Consider the following 25363-nt stretch of genomic DNA (forward strand, 5'->3'; position numbering starts at 1 on the left):
CTTAAGTAATAAGTACAAGTTTTCCATTTTGAAAATGCTCAATATGGTAAATATCCTCACAAAAAATTTCTTGGGAGCAGAAAAAGCATGAATTCACTTAATTGGGTTTATTGCAACTTAACAGGGGAGCATTTTATATTTCTAAATGTTATGGAATGCAAGTTGAGTAAATTTCTCAATTCCTAATCTGGCAATAAAGTATTATAAGATTAACTGTATGCCCTATTGTTGACGAATACAACTGGGAAACTTTTTGTTCAGGGTGGGAAACAGTTTCAGCAGATCTATGCAATTATTCAGCAAAACATTATGTTTCCCCAAAGGCATGCGTTGGAAATATTCTTGCATTATTGGTGTTCCTGGATTAGGCAGTACTGGATTCTGCTCAATTTTATGCAATTTTTTAAAATAATTACTGCAATTTGAAGTAAAAATGGTTGAAATTACAAATTCTTGCTCTCTAATTTTAGGCATATCCTGAATATTTGATCGCCTACCAGATAGTCAAGCCAGAGGAGACTAATAGCAGTGGAGATTGTGAAGGCAGATGATTGCTGCCTGGATCAATGGTGGTGAAGATGATTGGTTGTAACAGAGCAAGTTTGAGGGAAATAGGGGAGGAGATGGATGATGATTGGACTAACGCATGCTCATCGGCTTCTGCCACGATCACTTCCTTCTCACCTTACCCCATTACAAAGTCGTTGAGGGTCAATGCGATTGCGTCTCCTCCCCAAATCCCACATTCCTCTCTGTTTTGCTCATTTTTACGCAGGCTGTGTGGAGGTTGGACCCCCAGTGGTAACGGGGGGAACGACTTTCAAGGGAAAGGCCCTGGTCTTTCTCCCAGGGAAGGTGATAGTAAATGTGGAGGCATATTTCCGTGCCTCAGCTGGAGGGGTAGCGTTGCTGATGCGGTTGCTCGTGCTGCCTTGTGACATTCCGTCGTGGAGGTTTAGGCCATCTCTCACTCTAACCTCCTTGGCATATTTTAGCATTTGGCAATGTTATATACGTCATTGTTTTTTTATGCTCTTGTTGTTTTGATGTGTGGGAAAGCTGCTGTTGTGGTGGTAACTTATAAAGCCAAAATGTGATATTTTTTTTAAGTAGTTGTAAATAAGTAACCAGCGCTTAAACGTAATTTTCAAAAGCTTTTTCTCCCATTGTATGTATGTGAATATATATCCATGAGTATCTTGTGTATCTGTGTGTATATTTTAACGATTTCTCCTCATAATCTTGTGAATTATCTCGCAGAATCATAAACTTTTGACTGCCAAATGCATTTCAGGTTCAAACAACTTAAAATAATTCAGTTTTTTTTTTTAAAGGTGGGCTTTCATCACTGCCTTTTTTGTGGGATATTGGAAACTTTTTCCCTGTTGAAATATTTACTGTCATGTTCCTATTTATTAATAAGTTAAATGAAGAAGCTGCAATATTATCATTTGAACCTTCATTCAAAGTATTTTCTTTGAATATTAATAATTGTCTCTTGTAATCTTGTTTTTGTTTTTGAGGCATGTCAACCTTGACTTATTCATCTGTATTTCCAGAAGAAATTTCTCAAACACCTGATGATTTCCCTTGAAGTAAGAATGTTTACTGTAGATTTGAATGAGGTAGGTCATAAATATAAACTACTCCAAAACAAAACAAAAAATATCCTTCAAACTGCTCATAATTTAATGTTCGAAAGGTTATTAATATTTTTCTCATCTGGATGTAAAATTAACTAAACATGTTGTGTCTTGAAATAGAGTATGCTTTGGCTAGGTCGCACTTATCATTAATTCAGTGCACCTACTTTTAAAGGTATATTATTGAGAAGTTGATTTTCATGGTCATTTCATTAATGAGATTAATTTATCTTTATAAATTTTCAAATTTCTTTTTGTATTGAAAGTTGGGCGAGGTTTTTAGTTCAAATCAGTTGTTATTATTCGTGAAATCTGTGATTTTATCTTGACTTGCTGATGTGGGATGTGATTCTAATGGCTGGGCCAAGTTACAAGCAATTGTTGTGACAATTTATGCTATGTGCTAAACTCATAGACAAAATATATTCCTGAAGCCAACCATTTCATTATCAGTTCTTGCTTGCATACTAAGCAGAAAAGCCTGGTACATATTTGATCTGATCATTGTTGGGAATGCTATCACAAAGTATTACGTTGGGACTTGAGGTTTAACTTAAATTCAATCATTGGGTTTATATTTGAAATTCATGAATTCCATTCCTCTGTGGCAGTGTTATGTAAAATGCCCTTAGTGCATCATTATATCATGTGTGCATAATTTAGCTTTGATATAAATGTTGAGGAAAACTAATTGGGTAGGTTTTAAGATTTCTCCCAGTGAACAACTATAGTCCCATAAATTGAAGTATAAATGAAATTATGATTGCTTGTTATATGGAGTGTGCAATGCCATAATTTTGATTGGTGTGTACAAGGTTTACTCCAACTCTGCCTCCACATACTAAATATATGAATGGTGAAGTTATTTGCTCTTCAGTCAGCTAAGTTACTTTTTTGCACCCTCATGGTATGTCATGGACTTTGTGTAGTTGCTCTACTTGTCTTCTGTGGTTCATGTTCAGGAAAGGCTTTAAAAACTCGCTGTATGTCCATATTTACTCAGGTACCATGTTTACCACCTGTATTTACATCTGCATTACTTTTTCTAAAAGTTGGATGTATGAGTAATACGTATGCTGTAATCAATGTTATCTCAGTCATAATTTTAATCTATGACCGGATTCTGCTTCTTTAAATTATTTTGAAAAACTCATTTTTGTTTTAATTTGAATATTAATCAACGAACATAAGTTTATTCCAAGAAATAACTGAAGATTTTTCTAAATAATTTGATAAAGGATAGGATTTTTAGGCAATGTTTGTATCTACTTCTGCCTCTAGGTGATAGGAATACAGCTTAAATTATTTATCTGATAATGGAGCCTTTTAAGAATTTTTAAAGACCAGTTACTGGATGTAGGTCTTTTACATAATTATGTACTTGCAATTGCTATCAAACTAGTTGCTTGTTTCAAGCGCACAATCATGCCAATTTTTGTCAACTGTGATCAATATTTATCATTTTGGTGAATTTTCCATGTAATTCATGAGTGTTCATGTGTGTCTTTAAGCAACGTCGAAAATATCACGTGGTATTAGCTCATCAATATTTTTCAAGGTCATATAGTAATTTACTAGTTTGATTTTCATGGATGTTTAATGATGGTATGTGGTACACAAATGAAAGACAGCTGAGGTTCATTACAGGGGTATAGAGCCGAAAGTATTCTGAGATTTACTTTTTGTTTATAAGTAATAGTTATCTCTAAATATTATGATTTCTGAATCTGTACATTTTTTAAATGTTTTACTTTTTTGTTAAAGTTCTCGACCATTAAATAGGATTGAGAAATGTTTCCTTCCTTGATTTTGCATGCTTCTATCAGTGAAACAATGCTGTTTCTGTACATAGCTTATCCTTAATTCTATTGATATTTTTAGGTTATTTGATTTTTGTAAAGTAATGTTTCACTTACATTGATTTTTTAATGGTGAAATACAATTTATTTTATCTTTATTGGTGATTCTTGTGGCTGTTTTTTTATTTTCTTGTTGATTGTATGATAAAATAAACTATTGGGTGTCAAAAGTGCACATTAATGTCATACCCTTGTGAATTCAAATATAATTGTGAGTACAACAATCCTGGCAGCTTTATAGTATGATATATTTTTACACTGTAATTAATATTTATTACAATATCTTTCAGTTACTTTGCATATTTGAAAAATTCTCTCTATATTTCTCTGATACTTAGAAAGTTATTCTCACTGCAGAATCAGATTAATTAATTTTTTCTGAAATTTGTTGATTTTTCTTGTGATAAATGGCTCTGATAATACTAAATAAACTACTTTTAATTCATTATTTGAAATTGATATAATGTGTTACATTGTTGAGTTCTATTTCTCATTAAGGCTGAATTAGTGTGATGTACTCTTTCCTAGTATTCCTCCATATGGTTTTATTTGTAAGTTAAGGCAGTGCTTTTGATATCATGCAGTGTGGGAAAAGTTGGCATCCGTCTCAATGGAATTACTGTGATGAATTCTTGAAGTGGTCATTTCAAAGTCATCATTCAAATTTTTTTCTGATTTGTAGAAGAACCTGTCATTTCTGTCTTCATAGGTATGCGGTTTACTGGAAACCTATGGACTAAAACTCTGGTGTTTTTTTCCTTAAATTTTTATCTATGTTAAGAGTTGAAAGTGATGTCATGAATAATCAGAACCATATTTTTGATGGGGAAAAATTACATTCTTTTTGTTAGAATCGCTTTAGTTTTAACTCAATCAACTAATTTTGCGACAGGTGAGGAAGGATATGATGAAAGAATCAACCTAGTAGTTTCCAGGCAAGACAGTAACTCAATTTTTTATTATTTAAAAAAATCACATCCCTATACGAACAAATGAATCACAAAATGTGGTCTGGCATCGGCACCCAGCCAATTCCAGTCGACATGCAAACAGCTGAATATCACATTCATGAAATAATAATGTATATAATAACACTTTTGTGATCTTCATTAAAGTGTTTATCAATGGCAATTCTTGTCTGTTATAATAAATAAGCTCAAATATATAATTGTTTATATTCCCATTATTATTTAGCCAATAGGGTAGTTTCCTTCATCAAAGAAAACGAAAGGCATTGATTGCGATTCGTTACCCACCATTAGTGTATTCATAATACACAAATTATTTAGTTTTTGAAATACCGGTTTAGACGAATGGCAAGGGTCAAATTTTATCCTCATTTGAAAAAGGCCAGATTGGCACCCATGCGATTCCACTCCACGTGACGTCACTGGGACCTAGTTTCTACACGAGAGGATAGGAGTTATACATCGTCTGAGGTTACCAATGCATGCATGAGGCACAGAGCTCAGGGAAACATGTCTTAATAATCACCTATTAAAACTGACTAAGGTCGGAAAGTTTTCTTCGTTTGATAAGGTATTAATAAACCTTTTTTAAGCCAAGAGCTACCAGCCAGCAAGGTACTCAGCTACCCGCTAGCATCCTGCGTCCTATCAGCGCTCAGAGCCTTGATCAAGCGGACTAGCGGACAAGGTGCGCACGATTTGGACTGCTTGTGGCATCATATGCTCAGCAGCCCAGTAACACCTTGTCCGGTAGTGTCCGAAAAATATCCACAGGGAAGAATGACGCCTCGATAGCTTAACTGGCTAAAGCACTCGACCGGAAATCAGGGGATCCGGGCTCGAATCCCGGTCAAGGCAAATGATTTTTTCTCTGTGGATCTTTCGCACAAGTCTGCATTTGGATGTACATACTGGTTACTGTTGGCTCCTTATTGGATTAAATTTTATTTCACTCAATTTCATTTAGCATATTGAAAACAGTTGTCATCTGCCAGTAAGCACTAGACTCCCAAAGGTCCAAGCATCATCTATTTATGGTGGAAAGCAGTGCCATGCAAGTTTCATCATGAACTTCTTTGGATCCCACCGTATCTAAAATATTTTTCTTCAAACACTGTAATTGCTAAGCAGACTATTTCAGCAGAGCTCTAACTTCACTTATCTGCAGGTAATTGACTTTATCTCATAGAGGTAGGGAGGCCAGATACTTTCCTTGGACCACCAAGACTGTACAGATTTTTTACCCGAGGTGACTAAAGGCTTCACATGAAGTTGAAATGATATCCTTATGTCCGTAGCAAAATTTAACCGCTATCTTGCCTTGCTTGAAACAGTATTGTGTTTTAGGCTTTTTGCTTATGGCTTTGTTTTTAAGATAAAATTGGTATTTTACATATATCTCTTGCAGTTGCTTTTATTGTACCTTCCCACATGGTAGGTGTCAAAGTATGACACTCATGCAGCCAGCTTCGATCAAAACCTCTAACACCCCTAAAAGTATTTTTATTCTGATTGCTCTCGGGATTGGGCATATTTTGCCTTTGTATTGCCATATCCTCAAATCTTGGACAATACTGGCATGTGAAATGCAATTTAATTGCCTGAAAATTGCAAAACGTATTTTTGTGACTGCCTGTAACATTAAATTTCAGCATATATGAAATTGATTAGGTACTGTATTACATAATCTTAAATTTGTCCGGAATTACTTCAAGTAAGGGAAAGGTCCACATAATGACCTAATCAAGGGTACTCCATTACAGGAGGCTCATCAAGCAATTTGATCTTGTTTAGGGTGACTTTCACCGTCAAGCGTATCCCATGTCAAAGTGGATTGAATTATCTCAAAGGGTATCTAACCTTTTGGCGTTTTCAGATTTTTTCTCCTGATGAACTCTTTTTAATTTACCACCAAAAATTTCAGATCCATATCCCGGACAGGGAATGGATCCTGTAAGAAGCACACTATATCATCAGATGTATATTCACCAATTTTTGGATAAACTGACCCATCAAAATCTCTTCCTGTGACAATGCTGGGTGTGACATGAAGTACCAGCAAGATGTTAGCCAGCTCCACACTCCAGTTGAATGGAGGCAGCTTTTTCAAACTGTTCTTAACTGTTTGGACCATTCGCTCAGCCTGTCCATGGGATGCTGGATGATATGGTGACATTTTAATGTGGGAGATGCAATTCTTCCTCTCAAACACACCTAATTGTTCTGATCAGAAGGCAGGTCCATTTTTAGACTCCAGCTGGTCTGAAATACCATGTTTGAGAACTATCTCCGTAGATAGCACAGTGTGGTGCTCGTACTCATGGATCCCTTTGTTTCCTCCACCTTTACCCTTTTGGAATAAGAATCAACTGGTATTAAAGAAGTAAAGCCGTGAATTGGCTCTGTGTAGTCAAGATGCAGTCTTGACTACAGCTTTTCAGGAACATTCCAGGGGACAATGGGTGCTGGCTTGGGGTGGGGCCTCTTTTTCACAGCAGGCGGAGCATGAGAACACCAGCCCTCACTTTCCTTGTCAATGTCCACCCAATGTAGCTCCTGCCCAGTCCCTTGATGTGCACCGCTCCTTGGTGCACTTTGTGGAGGAGCTGCATAACTATGGGTCACAGCTTTCCCTGGATCACTACTCTGCTGCCTAGCAGAATACAACCTCAGAGAACTGTAAATGTTCCTGATGGTTCATGGAAGAAACACTTGGTTCGATTGCCGCATGCAGTGCTCCAACCCTACCTATAGTGCAGTTTCTCTCTCACTTCTCCCAACTACTCATCGTCCACTGTTACCTTCTCCATTGATTAGGCAGTAAGTGGTGAGTTTTTGGGGGCTTCTAGCAGAAGAATTTCTGCTCGGACAGGGAACACACTCTCTGCATCACTCACTCTATCAATATTCACTGGCAGCCTTCTGAAGAATTCCGCATACCACACCTTTTCCAGGTCTATATGTCAGTTTGTAGTCATAGGAACCAAGCGTAATGGCTTAATGCAACATTATGGAAGAAAGGATTTTACCTGGCTTAAAAATACTCGGAAGGGGTTTATGGTTGGTAATGATTTCAAAGTGATGACCAGCCATAAAACTCCTTAACTTTAGCATAGAAAAAATAATATTTAAGGCCTCCTTATCATTCTGAGAATAGTTTCTCTCGCTGCCCTTCAAAGTTCTTGAGGAATATGCAGATGGCCTTACACAGCCATCAGGGAAATTAATGCTCCCACCCCTTTCAGTGGCTTATCATAAGATGCAGCAATTGGGAGTTTTCAGGAGTAATGTATTAGCACAACACCCTAGGCCATAACCTCCTTTGCCAACTTAATACAGGCTTCTTCCTTCTGTGTCCATTTCCATGGGACACACTCCTTCAGCAAGTCATTTAAAAGGGGAAAAAGAAGTTGCTTTTTGAGGGATGAACAGGTCATAATAATTAATATAACCCAAATATGCCTGGAGTTCAGTCAAATGTTTAGTTGAAGGGGCACTGAACAGGGACTGAACCTTATAACCCGCAAGCCTACTTCCCTCTTCCAAAATAGAAAAGCGCTAAAAGTCAAGTCTTGGCACTGCAAAATTGCTCATGTCTAACCTAAGATGTAGGCCAGCCTTTCTGAATTTTTTTAGAACATTGCTCAGGTGCTCCCAAAGATCCTCTTCACTGGTGGCTTGGAGAGGACATAGTCCAAATAGACCACCACTCCTTCCAATCCTGCTAGGATCGTATCCATTGGAAACTGGAAGATGGCGGGTGAGAAAGAGAGTCCTGACATGGTAGAGACCTTTTTGAGTGTTCAAGGTTAAGATCGTGGAGGTGATTTCATTGCAATTCCTCAGAAACTCACAGTAGCAGACAATGTAATATGGAAATATGATAACAAATACGAGCTAATACACGACAAAAAATAAGTATTTATTTCCTTGAATCTCTTTTAACAATACTTATTACTATGTCAAATTGAGAGTCACATAATATAATATCCAACCAAAAGAGATGATCTAATATCCACTTATTGATTGGGCTCCTGTTACATCTTTTTCCTTAGTTTTAGTTCCACTTTTAGGACTTCAGTTTCAGCTGTCTCTCTATTTCCTTAATATAAACTTCTGGTACTTTGTGGATCCTAGAGAAAAAGAATATAAAATTGGTATTTTCTTTACAAAGCATGGTAGAAAGGAATTATAAGTTAAATAATTGCTTCTATTACAAAATCCTGTAGCCTTTAATACTCTTAAAGATTTCTTGCACTATATTAAAACTGACTGCAGAAATGTTTTGCCAGTTCAAGATTTTCAGATTTACGGACTGAAGACAAGCACTAAGTGCAACAATAGGCATTTTGGATTCTGTTTATGGGGTTACCGCTACTGGGAAAGGATTTTATCGTTCAAAGCAAAGTGTGCACTTCTACCATACAACTCTTTGCCTTGAATATTCATTACTTAATGTTGATTTAGGATTTATGAAGGATTTGGTGCTTTCTCCACTAATAGTGCTGATGAAGTCTTCTCAGGAAATCAGCTTCATCAAGATAGCCATTGCTACCAATGTTTCAATGGCATTCTTGAACCAGATGATTTCCTGAGAAGACGTCATCTGATTTCGGACTTTAAAATATTATGCCATTATTTATAGTAGATATGTGTGTACCTGTGCAGCTCACAAAAATATGTACATACTTTTATTTGAACTGCATATCTGGCTCATTATATTTTAATTATGAGCCCTGTATACACTTTGCTAAACTTAACCTCGTGTATAACATCCTTTTCCATTTTTTTAGTCATTAGATTTATAAAGCCCATGTGATACTTTAATCCTATAGTCAGGTTTGTATTCAAGTGCCTTGGATAGCTTACGAATTAATGTGTACTTAAGATGATAATGTCTTCAGTACCTTTCCATTTTTATATTTGTTTTGTATCAGCATTTTATCTAAAAAAAACCGGGGTTACAAATATGTACATTTAATTTAAAAGTGATAGGCTAAATAACCTTTGAATTACAAATATCCAATTGAAAGAATGGAAGGCTAAGAGAAATACTAATTGATTATAGAATATAATTTTTACAATAATATAACTGCTCATAGACCATTTTTACTATTGTTTTAAGTCAAAGCAGGTCATCCTCTGTATCAGCTGCATTAGTGAAGAATACCCTTACAACAGGAATTTGTAATTACTATCTGATCTTATTTAATTTTTGTGTTTATAATTCAAAATTGGCATATTAATACCTATTTTTTATATTTTGATGAAACATTTATTCTATAATGTACATGACCGCTTCCAGGCCAAATTCTGAATATTGATTGGTAGACAGGGGGTGGATCCAGGATTTTTTTCTGGGGGGGTGGCACAAGCAAGGCCATATCCAGGATTTTGTTCTGGATAAGGGGCTCAAGGATTCCTCGTATTACAAAACGAACACAATTATAATGGGACCGTAAAAAATCTTCCATATTTTTTAAGGGTCTGGGGGGGGGACATGCCCCCCCTCCTAGATCTGCCTATCGTGGTTGATAATTATGATTAAGTATGCATTAAAATTACTTCCAATTTAGCTTGTCATAAAATGCTAGAAAAAGGTTAGACCCAAGTGAGGAAATAAATTCTTATTTCACATGTCTAGTTTTCATTCATTAGAGAACATTCCCTAGGTCTAATGATTCTGGTACAATATTTCTTTGCTATCTCTGTACTACTAGCTATTTCTTGTGACTGCATTCATGAAATTTTTACTTCCTACCCCCACCTTTGTACTGATTACCCACCGCCTCAGTTGTCAGAGTATTTGAAATATTTGTTGAGTTTTAAGAAATATATTTTTAATTATTTTTTTGACAGTGTGATAATATGAAGTCTTATTAACCTTAAGTCCTGTGGATAGGACTACATGGAGCATAAGGAAGAAGAAAAGAGAAGTTACGATTCGGATGACTAAACTGAAGGATGAGGGACTTAACACTGAGTATTTACTTACTTCAATTCTTCAATCTTATTATGCAATACATCATTCACTCTTTGCTGTCTTTTTTCTTCTTCTAATGCCAAAGCAGCTCCCTCTTCAAGAATTTTCTGGCGATTTTTCACTCTCTCGCCAACTTTTTCATTTATTTGGGCCAACAAACTTATACGATAATCTGCAGTTTTCTGTAAATAATTTAATTCTTATTACACCCTTATGTGCACATCATGTCAGATGCTTAAGTTATTAAAGAGCAAATTTAAATGGGAGAATGTTTTTTTGTTTTTGTATATCAAGTTGAGATTAGAAAATATTTTCTTGGGTCATCTTTCAGGTGAAATTTACATCACAATACACCCAAATGAAAAATGGTATGAAAGTTAGTAAGTGAACATAATTTTTATTCTTATCCATTTATGTTACAGCCGTAGTTTAAAAAATCGGGTCAAACACGCATGCATATAAGAATTTCATCATGCTTTGAAAGTCCCTTAACAGACATCCTACCCTTTCCCAGCAAGGAAAAACTGATTTCCATCAGATTTGACACTGATTTCCAACAGGTTTGACGCACTGATTTCCTTCTCCTTTGAATCTGTTTTGAAAATTGAAACAGCTGGAAATCAGTCGGAAGACAGTGGGAAATCAGTTGTGAGGGTCCAACATGGCGGCTGTTTTCCTTCTCATTTCCATGAATGTGGTTTGACTCTGGTTTCCACTGTTCAACAGATTTGAATCCGGTTTCCCCGTTTAAGCTTTTTCGAATCTGTTTTCCACCTTCATACCTATCTGAATCTTGTTTGCGACTCGATTCTCACCTCCTATGACCTGCTGATGCATAAGTTAACTTCGGATACATGAGGTAACTGCTGATACCCGAGGCGGAAATAATTATTTCCGCCAGTTCCAAGTTTCGCAGAGCTGCACTCAACCAACGTTTCTAACTTCACATACTCACATACTACATCTCTATCATCAATCTGGATGTAGACTCAGCTGAAAAAAGTTTACAAAATACAGCCTAACAAAATGAACTTCATGTAAGTCTCCCACCACAACAAAATAACACAGGCTCTATTAACGTATTTATTAAGTATGCACAAATCCTATTGGAAGTACATATTCAATTGAAAATACATAGTCATCTAATTTGGTAAACTTCTGAGGCAGAATACACTTAAAATCTCAATTTCATGCGTTAGAAATAATTTAGGGAAACACAGAATTTACAGATGAAATCTCATTTGAAGGAGAGTTAGACAAACTTTTTGTACTTGTTTATCAGTTCTTGAAAAGTCATCGAAACAGTCACTGCACCAGAACAACAACAACTTACATCAGATTCCACAATCTTGAATTATCGAAGAGCACAAATTTTTCCGTGATTAACAGAAAAATCACAACACTAGAAAATATTTCAGATGCCTTTATGAAAGAAAGACTTCTTTACGTGACTTATGAAAATAATTTTGGTTCAGCATTAAGCCAACGATATCTGTATGTTACACTACAGAAACTTGCCATTAATGTTTAAAGACACGAACACGGTCGTTTCACTTAGCACAAACAAACCAGCAAGATACACAATACTCTGAAAATCCTGGTAGGTTCTATTCGGCGACGTAACGCAAGTACATATTATACATATTGCATACAAAAATATTAGTAATCGCTCAAAATCTGTTGACACAAGATAAATTATTCAATGAAAACACAAAAGATCGAAATCACATCAGACTTCCACTGTCGCTTGAACACTAAAGGATGCACGAATGGCTTAATTCAACGCTGCGGGAATTTAGCACTGGTTAAATAATACTGATATGATTATTTTTTCTCCACGCCCTATTACTTTAGCACAAAACAGAACCACAGCACGTAAACATTACAACGGAATCGGCGTATCGATGTTGCTACTTAGGCTTGCTATCTTTTGTAGTTAGGTGGCAGCACTATGCCCGCTATATTTTTTTAAAAAGCGAAATCGCAAAGTGAGGTTTAAACGTGCTTAAGCCGTATTAGCCACTTAAATTGCATGCCCGGTGACTTCCAGCAGGTGAAATGATGCACAATACAAAATGTGGATGATGTACAGTAAATTTTTTCATCACCCGTGAATTTTTGCAAGACGGCAAAGTACATATTTCCTCTACGTCATTATTTCTGACCATGATTTTGAACCAAATATACTCATTGACACCTCAGAAGAAGTAATTTTCCAATCAACGCAGTCGTAAAGCCTGTGTGAGATAGGTTTTTATAAGACACTCATTTCAAATTCATTCTACTATTCAACTCTGTTGGAAAGCACTTGTGGAAAACACTTTCAAGCCAGTAAATAAGGAAAAGAGTTTCAAATGGCATACAATTCAGTGTCAATACAGTCCATGTGGAAGACGGCTGGAAACCAGTTACAATGGAAATGAGATTCAAATCACTTCCTTCCATTTCCTGTCCGCTGGAAACCAGTGGAAATCAGTGTCAAGCCAGAGTCAAATCAGATTTTAAGGATTCAGATCAGATTCAAATGAGGTTCAAAACTGTTGGAAATCAGTTTTTCTTTCCTGGGTTATTTGTACTTTATAGACTTCCTAATTGATTTGCTGATTGTTGGCAAACTCACCTTCTTTTTATTCTCTTCGTCCTGTCGAAGTTTCTCTGCAGCTTGAATCTGGCCAGCTAAAATTCTGTTAAATTCCTGTTTCTCCAATGCAATATCTCGTGCCTGCATTCTTTTCCTTTCGTGAATTTGGGCCTCCCTTGCTTCTCTCAAGGCAGCCTCCTCTTTGGCATGTCTTCGAGCAAGTTCTTGCTCCTTGCGTCTCCATTCCCTTTCCACCTATATTCAGATGAATAGTGTCTGTAATATATCCTATAGAATCCTATCTTAGGTTTATTTAAAATGTCACAACCCTCTCTTCATTTCTTTTCATTGTATTTCAATGCTTTACTGTCATGGAAAGAGTTTGGGAGCTGTAATGGTATGCATACTTTCAAGGAGTTATTGTGGATCCTGATAGATCAAAAAAAAATTAGTGTTACGATTGGTATTTTAGACCCTATTGTTTTTTAGGACTGCAGAATATACATATATATTTTTGCCATTATGTGATATATTGTTTGAGGAAATATCATAAAAACAAATATAAATAGTTCTGGCACTAGGCCCCTTACTCCATCACTTCCACTCCATCAATAGGTATTTGATACTATATATATTTGGTATAGGTACTTGATTGTATTCTTACCCCAAAATTTCTAGTTTTATATCTTCTTTATTAGTATTTACATCTGTAATTTTGTATCTTCTTTATTAGTTTTCAGGTAATTCAGCCCACAAATTTATTCTATCCATATTCATGGTCATCCATATGTATCATAATTTGAAGCTAGAGTGCACTGCAGTACAATGGGTGATTTTTAATGGGATAATACAGTGAAGTTGTCTAAATGCCCACAACCTTAAGTAGCCACATTCCTGTTCCCACATTATTCCCCGTTGCTGCATCAACCATATTTTACACTTAGGAGTCACTCCTAAAGCAGCCAGCCTCTGTCCATATCCTTTACAAATCATTTTTTTACATAGTAACCTCTATAGTAGCCAGATTTAAATTGTTGCAGAGTCTTACGCAAGTGAAAATTTTCCTCGCAAAAAATCAATCACTATCACCTATATTTTGAACGGAATACCCTGAGCTTGTACCTATCTCCGTCCATTTTTCTAACATTTTTTGTATCATTTGGGAATCATTGCCGCCACTTCTCAGCTGCTCCTCGGGCTTGGAAATGGGTCTTGCATGATTCGTTATTGCCTACATTGTTGTGATTGACGTCTAAATGAAAGATTCTCTCTAAATAGGAAAATGCAATGGAAATCCAATGGCCTGGCTATCTCACGAAAAGTGGTCATTAACTTTTGAGTTTTCTTATTTTAAACCTACTACAGCGAATGTCTGAATGGAGAAAATTTTTTGAATTTTTAACTTTGACATTAAACATCTGCCAAATTTAAACGAATTATTATTTTGGGTGTGAGTGCACTCATAAGTGACCCTATTTAGAAAAGAATAAGTCAATTGCCATTGAATGTAGTAGCCCTTTGCCAATTGATTTTTGAACAAAATGGAGGGGACTTCATTTACTCTAACACTGTGTGTGAGGTGTAATGAGGTGTAACAATGAAAATGGGGTTGAAAACTTATTCGTATGTATGCATTGTGAGTAATGCTTATACATATAATGATTATGTTTTTGAGTTGCAGTCCTTAGTCGTATAATGATAATTGAACAATATTGTCAGGTTTAATTCTTATTCAACTGGTACCATTTCATTTCTTCTCGTTGAAAGTGACTAATTTAGTTTCCTTAAGATAGCTACTTTTGAGGAATCTTAGTGTTATATATTTTGATTTTAATTAGGTATTCTGATTTTTCAAGGTAACTGTGAAAATATAATTATGATCACACTATCTCAATTTTTGTGCTCATTTCTTTAACTTACCTCCTCTTGAATCCTCTTTGATTTCAGCTCATCTTTCTGGGATTGTAGATCTTGCTGCCGTTCCTGTAATGCTCTCAATCTGGCAATTTCCTTTTCCTTTGCTTGCTTCATGCGTTGTATTTCTGCCTCTCTTTCAGCCTCCCTCTCAGCTTTCTGTCGCATATATTCTTGGACCTGTTTAATTATCCATTTCAAATGTGGATTATGTGGTCTTGGCATTGTTCTAAGTGGAAAACCTGTGAATTTCAGCAGAATTGCTCCACAGTATTTCTTCAACTATAAATTCCTTTAAGAGGAAAACCTAGTAAATTAGACCCCCAATTCTCCATGTTAATGGACTAGGAAATGGATAATTGAAAAATGTCTATAGATGACGGCGAAGGTCATGACGAAATGATAACTGGGAAATATGTATTAGGAAACCAAAATGAAAGAGGAGAAAGGATACTTGAATTCTGTGCTGAACACAGGGTAGTGATTGCCAACACTTGATTCAAAAAGCCCCTGCGAAGAAGATACCCATGGAAGATGCCAGGAGACCTTGAAAGGTTCCAAATCGACTGCATTCTTGTGAAACAAAGACTTAGGAACCAGGTAAAAGACTGCAAAAGCTAACAAGGGGCAGATATCAACAGTGACCATAACCTGGTTATGATGAAATGCCGCCTGAAATCCAAAAAATTGGAGAAAGCCGTGAAAAACATATGCCAGGTTGAAAAATTGATGAAGGTTCAGTATCAACTGGCTTTTAAAGAAGCTGTAGAAAAAATAATAGGGGAGATCCAATGCTATCAAAAACAAGAGGGAAGTGGATGAAGAAGACATGGGAGCCCCAATTCTAAGATAGGATTTGACACGACTGTAAGAGACCTTCAGATAAATAAAGCATATGGAATTGACTTTATTACTGCAGAGCTAATTAAAAATACAGGAGAAAAGACATTGAACCAGCTGTATAAAATCATTAGTGAAATTTATTCGACAGGTGAGATACCAAAGGATTTCAAGTGGAACATTGTATGTAATCCCAATTCCCAAGGAAAAGAGCAGAGAACTGTGAAGATTTTAGGAGGATAAGTCTGACAACGCATGTGTCGAAGATACTGACAAGGATCATCCGTAGAAGAATAGAACGAAGAGCAGAAGAGTATTTGGATGAGGGCCAATTTGGATTCAGAAAAAGCAAAGGCACAAGAGAAGCAACAATGCCCAATAGGCTGTTCATAGAGAAGAGAATGGAAAAGAAAAAATCAACGTTCGATGCATTCATGGACTTACAGAAGGTATGTATTTGACAACGTGGATTGGAATACAATGTTTGGAATCCTGAAAGAAGTCTGAGTTCTTTACAATGACAGGAGAATCATCCACAATTTATTCATAAACCAAGTAGCAGTGATAAAATTAGGGCCCAGCTGTAAGAAAGCAAACATTAGGAAAGGAGTGAGGCAAGGATGTGCTTTGTCACCCATAATTTTCAATGTTCACATCAAGAAATCCATTAGCAAAATCAAAGAGAAGGCCTCGGGAGTGAATACCCATGGAGAAAAAATTAGCAGGCTAAGATTTGACAATGATACATGACCAATTTTCTTGCAATTTTGACCTTGGGTTTTGTACCTTTATATTCTGCATATTTTCTGGTTCTTTTACACCAAATGCATTTAAATATGTGCTTTTTGTTTTTCATAAAAATCCTGTGAGAGAGGAAGATGAGGCCTTTGAACCTACTCTTTCCTCCTCGCCAATCTGCAACCACTTCTATTTGATCTCGCATACAGCTGTCATGTTCTAGTCAACAAAATTCATACATCTTAGCCACATATAAGTTTAAAGGTACCACCAAAAAAAAAAAAAGATTTTTTGTGGCTGAGATGCATCAATTTTGTCGACTAGAACTTGGTTACTCTATGTGAGACCAAATAGATCATCAAGATGGTGGCAGATTGGTGGGGAGGAAAAAGTATTGGTCAAAGCTAGAATCAAGGAAAGTAGGAAATCAAGGGTAGAGGAGGGAGTAAGGGTACTAAATAAGGACCATTGAGATGGATAAAATTTAGTAAAAAACTGATTAAAAGTTTATTGAACAAGGGCTTATTATAGATAAATATCAGGGCATTACTGCACCTTAGAAGTATGTACATGTCTATGTCTTCATGAGAGATTTTAGATGATGAATTCCAGAGTGAATGAGAAGTCACGAAGAGATATCAGGCTGATATCACTTCATATATCAAATATCTACACTCTCTCCTCTTCTTTATACATAGTTACCTATATCTTTATCAATGTTTTTTTGTAGTAAGGAAATCATAATCATAGGTTGAGCATTAGGTTATTCAGTATCCAATGTAAAAATCTTTGTGAAGCTATTTTCTGCTCGTCAGAATTTAGCAATATAGCATTAGGGAGCTAAGTGTACGGGATTGGTCCCATATCCTGAATTGATGTATCTCACTTTTAAGTGTTATTCTGGCTTACAGTTATTATAGAATATTAAAACACAATTTCCTCCCTCTTTTGTATAGCATGTTGGCTTCCATCTTTAACATATGTAAATGTATAGCAGACTCACGTATATTTAATGATTCGATCATCGCTAGCTCAACTTTGTGGAATATCGTCACATTATTGGGAGTACATAATAACAACTTAGTACAAAGTGAATCACACATGGTATGTGAAATATGACTCCTGCTCCCAAAAATTTTTGAGTCATATAATCGAGAATGACAGTAAGTATTGAAACAGGTTGAGTTGAATACATAAATACCATGCGGAGAATTAAAAAGTCATTTTTACGCAATAAGATCACTTATTATTATTATAAGTGATCTTAGTGAGATGATAAGTTATAACTACTTTAATGAGCGAGGTATTCACTGTATTTATGTAAATTATCCATGAGTTATTTTTATGCTACAACCTCCACTCACTTTTAAATCGGCAATTATGGATTCTTCCTTTTCAATTTTCTTCAATTGTAAAATCTGCTCATTGATTGCATGTAATTCAGCTCTCATAGCAGCTTGATCTGCTGCCTTTTTCTTCATGTTCTCTAAGGCTTCAAAATTGCTTTGTATCATTCCTTGTTGGATCAGTTTACTTTCCTAGAAAATAATACTAGTAAGAATTTTGATGATATATATTTCACATATGAACAATGCCAATTATTATGACAGTTATAGAAACAATTATGTTTCCATTCAATGGAATACCATATTTAGCTTTATGAAATTTCTCACTCCGTAAATCAAAAATATGTATTCTGATCAGTCTCGAGACTTCTATGGTGCATTTGAGAGTTCTTGGACTGATTATTGATCACCATGGTGGTTGAGTGTAATGTACTTTTCCTCTTCTGAGAATTCATCAGTGGATGGGCATCAAAATACATTCTTACCAGTTTGCTGTTTTAATGACTTTATCCTTTGTCCAGCAAAAAATTGGAATTTGTGTATATCAATCGTTAATAATATATTTACTCACCTGTTCAAGTTGCTGAGCTAAAATTGCTTGTTGAGTTTCATTTTCATGTATTTGTTGCTTGATGTGTTCAACATACTTGGATTTCCTAATTCTATCCTCCTCTTTCTTTCTTTCTTCACTGGCAATTAATTTTAGCCTCTCTTGTTCCATCATCTCCTCCAATCTTCTCTCTTCTTTTTCCAGCTCTTTCCTTAGTTTAAAAAAATAATTTTAGAGTTTTTCCCTTCCCTTTTATGTTTACCTAAGAACCCATATTTTTTATTTGGCATTTCATTTCCTCTCCTAAAGACTTATTCAAAAATGTAGCACAGTGGACCATTAGCATAAACACAACGTTATGAAAGTCCACAGTAAGAGGACGAGTTTCTTATGACTGGTGTGCATTTTACTATGTTTTCATTTGTTCACTGTCAACGTCAGCAAGTGGAGTGGTTCCAATATGGTACCTGCACTAAGCGCTAGAGAGTCAGTCATTTTTCATAACACTGTGTTTATATTAATGGTCCACTGTGGTACATTTTTGAATAAGTCTTTAGGAGAGGAAATGAATTGCTGAATAAAAAATATAGGGTGCCACTTAAAAAAGACATACCGCTGTTCATATCTTTGTAAGTAACAAAGCTACAAGGAATGGCAATCATGCTGATTAATGTCCCCCTGACGGCTAATGAACATTTGCTTGACATATTTTTGAATTTGCATCTGGACAAAAAGTTATTTCGGGTGGTCAAGATAAATGGGAAACCATGTGTATGGGCCAGTCTGCCTGAGCTCAAATTTCAAGCACACCACAATAATAACGTGGCAGATTTGACAATCTTTCATGGGGGCCATCAAAGCCATTAAGGGAACAGACTACATATACAATTGACTAGCAGGCCACCCAGTGTTGCTTGGGAAGGATAGTTCCTGGGAAGTGAGAAACTTGGAATTCATGGTCACATAGAGGGATTTTTATGTTTTCTCTTTGAGCGTGACAAGAAGTGTACCTATCTGGCAGGATATCCAACTGCAGAAGTTGTGTGACTTGATGCAACAAGAAGTACTGAGAAAACAATGCAAAGGACACGTCGGACGCAACCGAAAGCAGCACTATGGGGTTCGATAGCATGAGATGCACCTGTGTGTGAACTTTGGTTGCAATCCGTACAACCGTATGGAAACACATAGTTGACTGACATCCACTTTTATATAAATAGATGAAGGGAATGATTTCTTGTACTTGATGAACCTGCCATAATCATCTATCATAAACCAACTACAGAGGGCACAAATAAGTCCTCTAAAGGTTTAATAGCTATTTCTCAGTGCACCCACTCATCTTTCCAGGGCATTCAAAGACAGTTTACGACGTATGAGCTTTTCTCGTCTTACATTTGCATATTTGGTCTCAACATCATTCTCTTTATATTGTGCTAATTTTTATCCTTGATTAATGCATCTAATTTTCCTCAGGAATTCCCCATCACAGATCAGGGGCCACTTTTGGTAATTGTTTCAGATGGGCAGTTCATCACTTTCCATTGTGCCTTGGTAGTGTGCAGGGGCAGTCTGGGGTCATTGTGGGCCCTCGTCGGGGCCTCATGACAGGGCCTCCCCTAAATGGAGGGTTCAGGGGGATTTTTGACACTATTCTAGATCTTAAAAAGTAGATAAAAGTTAATAAAAATGGTAAATTCCTAAGAATATAGAATAATAAACACTATGAAAAGTGAGAATTACATTGATTATCAATTTTAATAGGTAATATATTATGGTTCTATTATTTAGTGAATTTGTTCCTTGAAACTGTGCTGACATCTACAAAACCTCTAAAATAACCTTTCCAAATAACCCTTTCAAAAAAGCATCAGGTTTTTTTCGTCTTCTATTCTTCTATTTATTTTTTGTATAATCTTTTTACACTGACATGAGTATAGATACAGTGTAGAGCAGCTAATGGAAACATAGAATTTTATAATTGCTAAAAAAACTTTGGTTCAAGTAGTCTGAGTCTTTTTTTAGTACACCTTTCATATAAGCTTCAAGATAGACACGATCGTTGTGGGCGCCTCCTTAGCTCGGAGCCTATGGCGATTGCCTACCAGCCAACCTGACCTGACCACCCCTGGTATTGTGTAAAACCTCTTAGCAATAATGCATCTGAAATGCCTAGAGCAAATGCTTTCATAATTCCATCCATTATTTGCAGATATTTGTTAAACTGGTGAAATAATAATTTTCATTGCAAGGCCACCATAAATACTTCTTCCATAAATACCATCTTCGATTTTTCTAGAAATTTCCATTGCGGGTGAATGGGGAGCCACCTAAGCTAAACACTCAAGTAGAGCACAGCTTATAAACCTCATGTTAATTATTATATTATTTATATGCTTGCTCGCCATTCCCTCCACTGGGCCACCTCAGGGAATTTATTTGGTAGTTAGCAAAGGCTTCACTTGAGATTTGAACCTGGGACCCTTTCGTCAGAAGCCAAGAACTCCAACCAATAGATTACCATATCTCCATTTGTATATAACAATTTTGGTTGTGCTGAAGGTTGGAGATTCTTCGATTATCAAGCTGAACTTGAATTCGAAGAAATCAATGGAAACCATATCTTATTTGAGGGTCTTACTTAGTCAATGCCTTTTCTGCTATCTGAGCACAGCGGATGGCATGGCATTTTGTGCCAAGAATGAGTCGATTAGCTGCTTTTATTTCATCTTCTTGTTCAGCTTTGAGCAATGCTGCACGGTTGAGGGTGTAATTTGCTCTCCTTTCAGCCTCCTGATCAATTTTGCTTAGTTTTTGCCCTTTTTCCTTCACAGTGTCCCATTTTTTAATTTCCTCTTTTCTTGCTCTGCATTCGGCAATCTTCTTTTCTTTTTCTTCTTCCTTTTTCTGAAGCTCTTCCCATTGCTCTTGAGGGGTCAGCACCTATTTTAATTGGAAGTTATTATTATTCATAGTTGAATCACTATAGGACTATATAAAGTAAATGTACAATACAAGAGTAGCTTTACTTTCTTTCGAGGACCTTAGAGTGATGTGGTATATTTGAAAACAAACTAAGAAAAGTGATTTACAATTAATACACATGCAAAATATTGGCACCCATGCATGGCTGCAGTCTCAAACACAGTTGCAAAGATATAACCATTAAAGGAAATATATTTCATAGCTCATAACGTTCTTGATCAAAAATGCATTCAGATTCAAATCCTGGTCATGTCAAAAATTTTTTTCAGTGAATTACTTCCCTAGGTGTTTGCTAAATTTTTAACTGATTCTCTCCAAAGAAAATTAAATTCAAATTCATCTTTAGCTTATTACATTAGGATGAATTTAGAGTTATGTTTTATTCCTATTTATCTCCAGTAATCACCACTTGAAATTATGTAAATATGTACAAGTTTGATATATAAATTAATTAAAGATAGTATCTACTGCAGTATTTACTTATTTTTTGCATAATTTGAAAGTTGCAGAAGGTACTACAGGCAGATCTGAATTATGCATTATATGGTCATTTGTATGAGAGAAATTTTTCACTATTGAAACTGCAATTGCCTTCATTAATCCAATTGCTTTCCCGGTTGTTAGGCTGTCCTCTATCGCCACTGATCTTTAATTCATACGCTGAGGAGATGGAAAGGGAATTGTGGGATGAGTTGGAAGGTGGAGTGAAAGTAGGACGAATGATGTTAAAATCAGTGAGGTTCACGGATGATCAGGCACTGATTAGCCAGTCAGCAAGGGGACTGTAGGCTCTAGTGGATGCGTTAGGCGAGGGTTGTGAGTTCTTCTGGATGAGGATTAATCTCAAGAAGACCAAGGTTATGCGATTATGTAAAGCATCAAGAGTGAGGAATGTGACATTCAAGATAAAAATAGATGGGGAAAAACTTGAACAGGTAGAGCAATTCAACTATTTAGGCAGCATGTTTGAGGAAAGTGGATACAGTAGTAAGGACATCAGGAAGAGAATTGCATTAGCAAAGGAGGCATTCATGAACAGGAAGGAGCTTATGAGAGTTTAAAGAAAAGGTTGGTGATGAGTCTAATCTGGTGTGTAGCTCTTTTCAGTGCGGAAAAGGGGACACTATACAGTGTGGAAGGATGATGAGAGAAGACTGAAGGCATTCAAGATGTGGGTGTGGCATAGGATGAAGGTGGTGAAGTGGACAGTGAGAAAGAGGAATGACAAAGTGCTTTTTCTTTCTCCTTGACAGGCACTTTCGCCGAAGCACTTCGAAGGGTCCCTAATCTACGACCCTTTCTCAGGTTCTACGACGACTCAGCCTCACTGGCCCCTTTCTTCGAACCTCTGAGCCTCCCTACCCAAAAGTGACTGCTCTGGTTGTATTTTGAAAAACTGTCAATCAATTTTATCATAGAAAAATGATTGTTTGCATTGCACTCCTGACAATCAGGCAATCAAGGACGTCTTTGAACCGTGTGTCTGCGATGAGTAATAACGATTTTGTTAACTTTGCTAAAATAGCCAATTTCTGGTGGTCCGCAACCGCGTTTTAAGCAAAGTTAATAAAATCGTTATTTTTCATTGCAGAAACACGGTTCAAAGACTTACTTGATTGGCAGGAGTTCGATGCAAACAACCATTTTTTGATGATCGGATTGATTGGTCGATTTTCAAATTGCAGTCCGAGCGGTCACTTTTCGGGAGGGAGGCTCAGAGGGTCCAAGAGACAGGCCATCGAGAGTGAGCTCGTTGAGGAAAGGGTCCCGGATTTGTGACCCTATGAGGGTGTACCACGCCCATCCTGGAAGTACCTGCTCCATGGCCCAACAAAACGCATTTTGACCTTTTCGCTGCATGTGAGGAAAGTTTTCGGAGATTGAACAGCAGTGAAAGGGCTAATTCATGCACTAGAGCCTGCAGCCCACTCGCTGACTGGCTAATCAACCTCTGATCATTTGTGAACCTCACTGATTTAGACATCATTCCCCCACTTTTACTCCAGCTTCCAATTCATCCCATGCCTCTCTTATCATCTCCTCGGCATACATAACCACCAATCCCATAGGAGCGTGATCCACCTCAGGAGTGTGCCCTCCCTTATAGGGAAGGACCTAGCCATGGGATTCTGCACTCTCCCCAAGGTTTCGTTTCCTTTAGTTGTCTTCTCATTGATTATACAAATACTATACATGGTATTGTGGTTTTTTTTGTAGCAATGTAGTGCAAGAGGGGCTCAGTGCCAATGATCATAGTGCTCCAAAATTCTGCAGTACAAAAAAGTATCCATGGATGTATAACATGCATTACTGCACAGCACTATCTATAAAAAAAGTGGATTAAAGGAGTTCTTTAATTCTTACCTTTGATCTTTCTGCTAACTCTTGAAATTTTTCTTGACACATTACTATTGGGAAAACTTCTGGTTCATCTTTTGGCACAATTAATTTTCTTATTTGACCATTGCTAATGAATTTAACATATTCTCTCTCCCTTTTCCCGGTAAGTGATAAAACGCCCGTTGTTGGTATTTCTGAACATTTCTTTCTGGTTGGATGAATCATCTGAATATCAAATATTTTTGAATTTTAAAATTTGTAAAAGTCAAATGGTACCATAAATATTAGTTACCACAGAGTGGCAACTCAGTGAAAAGCCCAATCAAATTTTGTAAAAGGTATAAGGAGTAATAAATCCCACTTCTCCGTACATATGTCATTGAAAATCACTGTAGTATCCTATGACAATTGTTGACAACTAGAATTTCTGGTTTTTCAACTATATGCAGAGTATATACTTACATTATCCTGGACAACTTTTAAACTCTACAACGAAAACTCTGTTAAATTGCATTAAAAAGCACGTTTCACATTCATCTTTCTCAGTTGTGAAAGAAAATATTTCAATGAAGGTAGCTATTAGTAGCCATCTTATTTCTAAATGATTGGAGATAACCATGGCAACCAGTTCACCATGTGATTGTTGGCACCACTTGGTCCTGATGGAAGAATCCGAGGGAAAGTAATATAAATTTTACATATTACTCGTGCCATAGTAGTGAGTCTTCTAATGGATAAGGATTCAATTTTATTAATCCTACTTCGAGCTCGTAAATGTTTAGTATGAGACAATGCTGGTTTTAAACTGGCGCGCATTATTTGACGCAGAGTGAGGACCTATTATGCAGTCCATGAATATCAGCGTCACGTATGCCTCACCACTGTACGAGACCATGAACATATGTTATTACAATTTATATATTCACGTACGAGACACAGGTGATGTACAAGATTGCCGAAAGACCGCGTTAAATTTTGAGGCAAAAATCAGGACGGAAGAGCATATTTATTCTCAATTATTAATTCAGAATATAATGTTACTACCATAAATACTGTACACTAGTAATATAAACTCTATGAACATTACGGTGGTGCGATATTCGCACTGCTTGTCATGATAGATTATGCAAACGTATCAGGGACATCGGTGAATGGATTTAGTGTGATTTAAAAAAAGCGCTTTAATTTCTGTGTTTTAAAGGCACAGTATTAATACATGCGGCCCCTATTTTTCGTTAATCAAGACCTCTTGGGCCAATATGAGTATTTATGAGAACAAGGAGACGTGGAAAAGCCAACGTACGAAAGTCAATGGTGTCCGCTACAGACGTTAATACGTTTTATGTCGTTCAAGGTACTCAAGAATCGTAAAGAAAATTAGTTGAGCGGCGGGCATTCTTCAGCAACTTCTATTGGTGAAGAGATGGCTGAAAGGTAACGTCGTAACGTTTAGAACAAATATTCACTGTAAAGAATTCCTGATCGCATAAAATCTAGTTGAGCTCAATGATTTATACGAGGGGAGAGATAACCATAGCAACTGGTGAACCAGAGATGGTGACGTGATGACGTCAGGCTTCACCCGCGACAAGAGATGCGATGGGAGCGCAAGTGCA

The 25363-nt window shown here is 36.5% G+C and overlaps 2 protein-coding genes across 5 annotated transcripts in view; one reads left to right on the forward strand and one right to left on the reverse strand.

The window, feature by feature from the left end:
* The window catches only part of LOC124155535 (poly [ADP-ribose] polymerase tankyrase), a 50574-nt gene extending 45904 nt beyond the window's left edge, over positions 1–4670 (forward strand). The window contains exon 19 of the mRNA XM_046529441.1: positions 471–4670. Within this exon, the coding sequence (XP_046385397.1) occupies positions 471–551 (81 nt within the window). The 3' untranslated portion in view covers positions 552–4670. The remainder of the gene's footprint in view (positions 1–470) is intronic.
* A 3701-nt stretch (positions 4671–8371) lies between these two features.
* On the reverse strand, positions 8372–25346 carry LOC124155539 (cilia- and flagella-associated protein 45-like). Of its 4 annotated transcripts, XM_046529446.1 has the most exons (10): positions 25280–25346; positions 25051–25174; positions 23772–23972; positions 21064–21365; positions 18444–18633; positions 17891–18064; positions 14955–15128; positions 13074–13289; positions 10466–10635; positions 8372–8603 (listed from the first exon to the last, which is right to left on the reverse strand). In XM_046529446.1, exons 3-10 carry the CDS (start codon positions 23970–23972, stop codon positions 8540–8542), a joined length of 1491 nt encoding a protein of 496 aa, XP_046385402.1. In that variant the 5' UTR covers positions 25051–25174; positions 25280–25346; the 3' UTR covers positions 8372–8539. The 4 variants fall into 4 exon arrangements, with proteins under 4 accessions (XP_046385402.1, XP_046385400.1, XP_046385401.1 ...); XM_046529444.1 differs by having other exon boundaries at positions 25051–25284; XM_046529445.1 differs by lacking the exons at positions 25051–25174; positions 25280–25346 and adding an exon at positions 24210–25032.
* Between the last annotated feature and the right edge of the window lie 17 nt (positions 25347–25363).

Source organism: Ischnura elegans, chromosome 3 (genome assembly GCF_921293095.1).
Source record: "Ischnura elegans chromosome 3, ioIscEleg1.1, whole genome shotgun sequence".
Taxonomy (NCBI): domain Eukaryota; kingdom Metazoa; phylum Arthropoda; class Insecta; order Odonata; family Coenagrionidae; genus Ischnura; species Ischnura elegans.

Bases quoted from the DNA above. Each gene is read 5' to 3' on its own strand.
- LOC124155539 (XM_046529443.1), bottom strand. The intron at 18,634-21,063 runs GTAAGACCCTCA...TTTTAAACTAAG, and splicing joins GCAGAAAAGGCATTGACTAA to GAAAGAGCTGGAAAAAGAAG. The intron at 15,129-17,890 runs GTGAGTGGAGGT...ATAATTAAACAG, and splicing joins CCATAATTGCCGATTTAAAA to GTCCAAGAATATATGCGACA.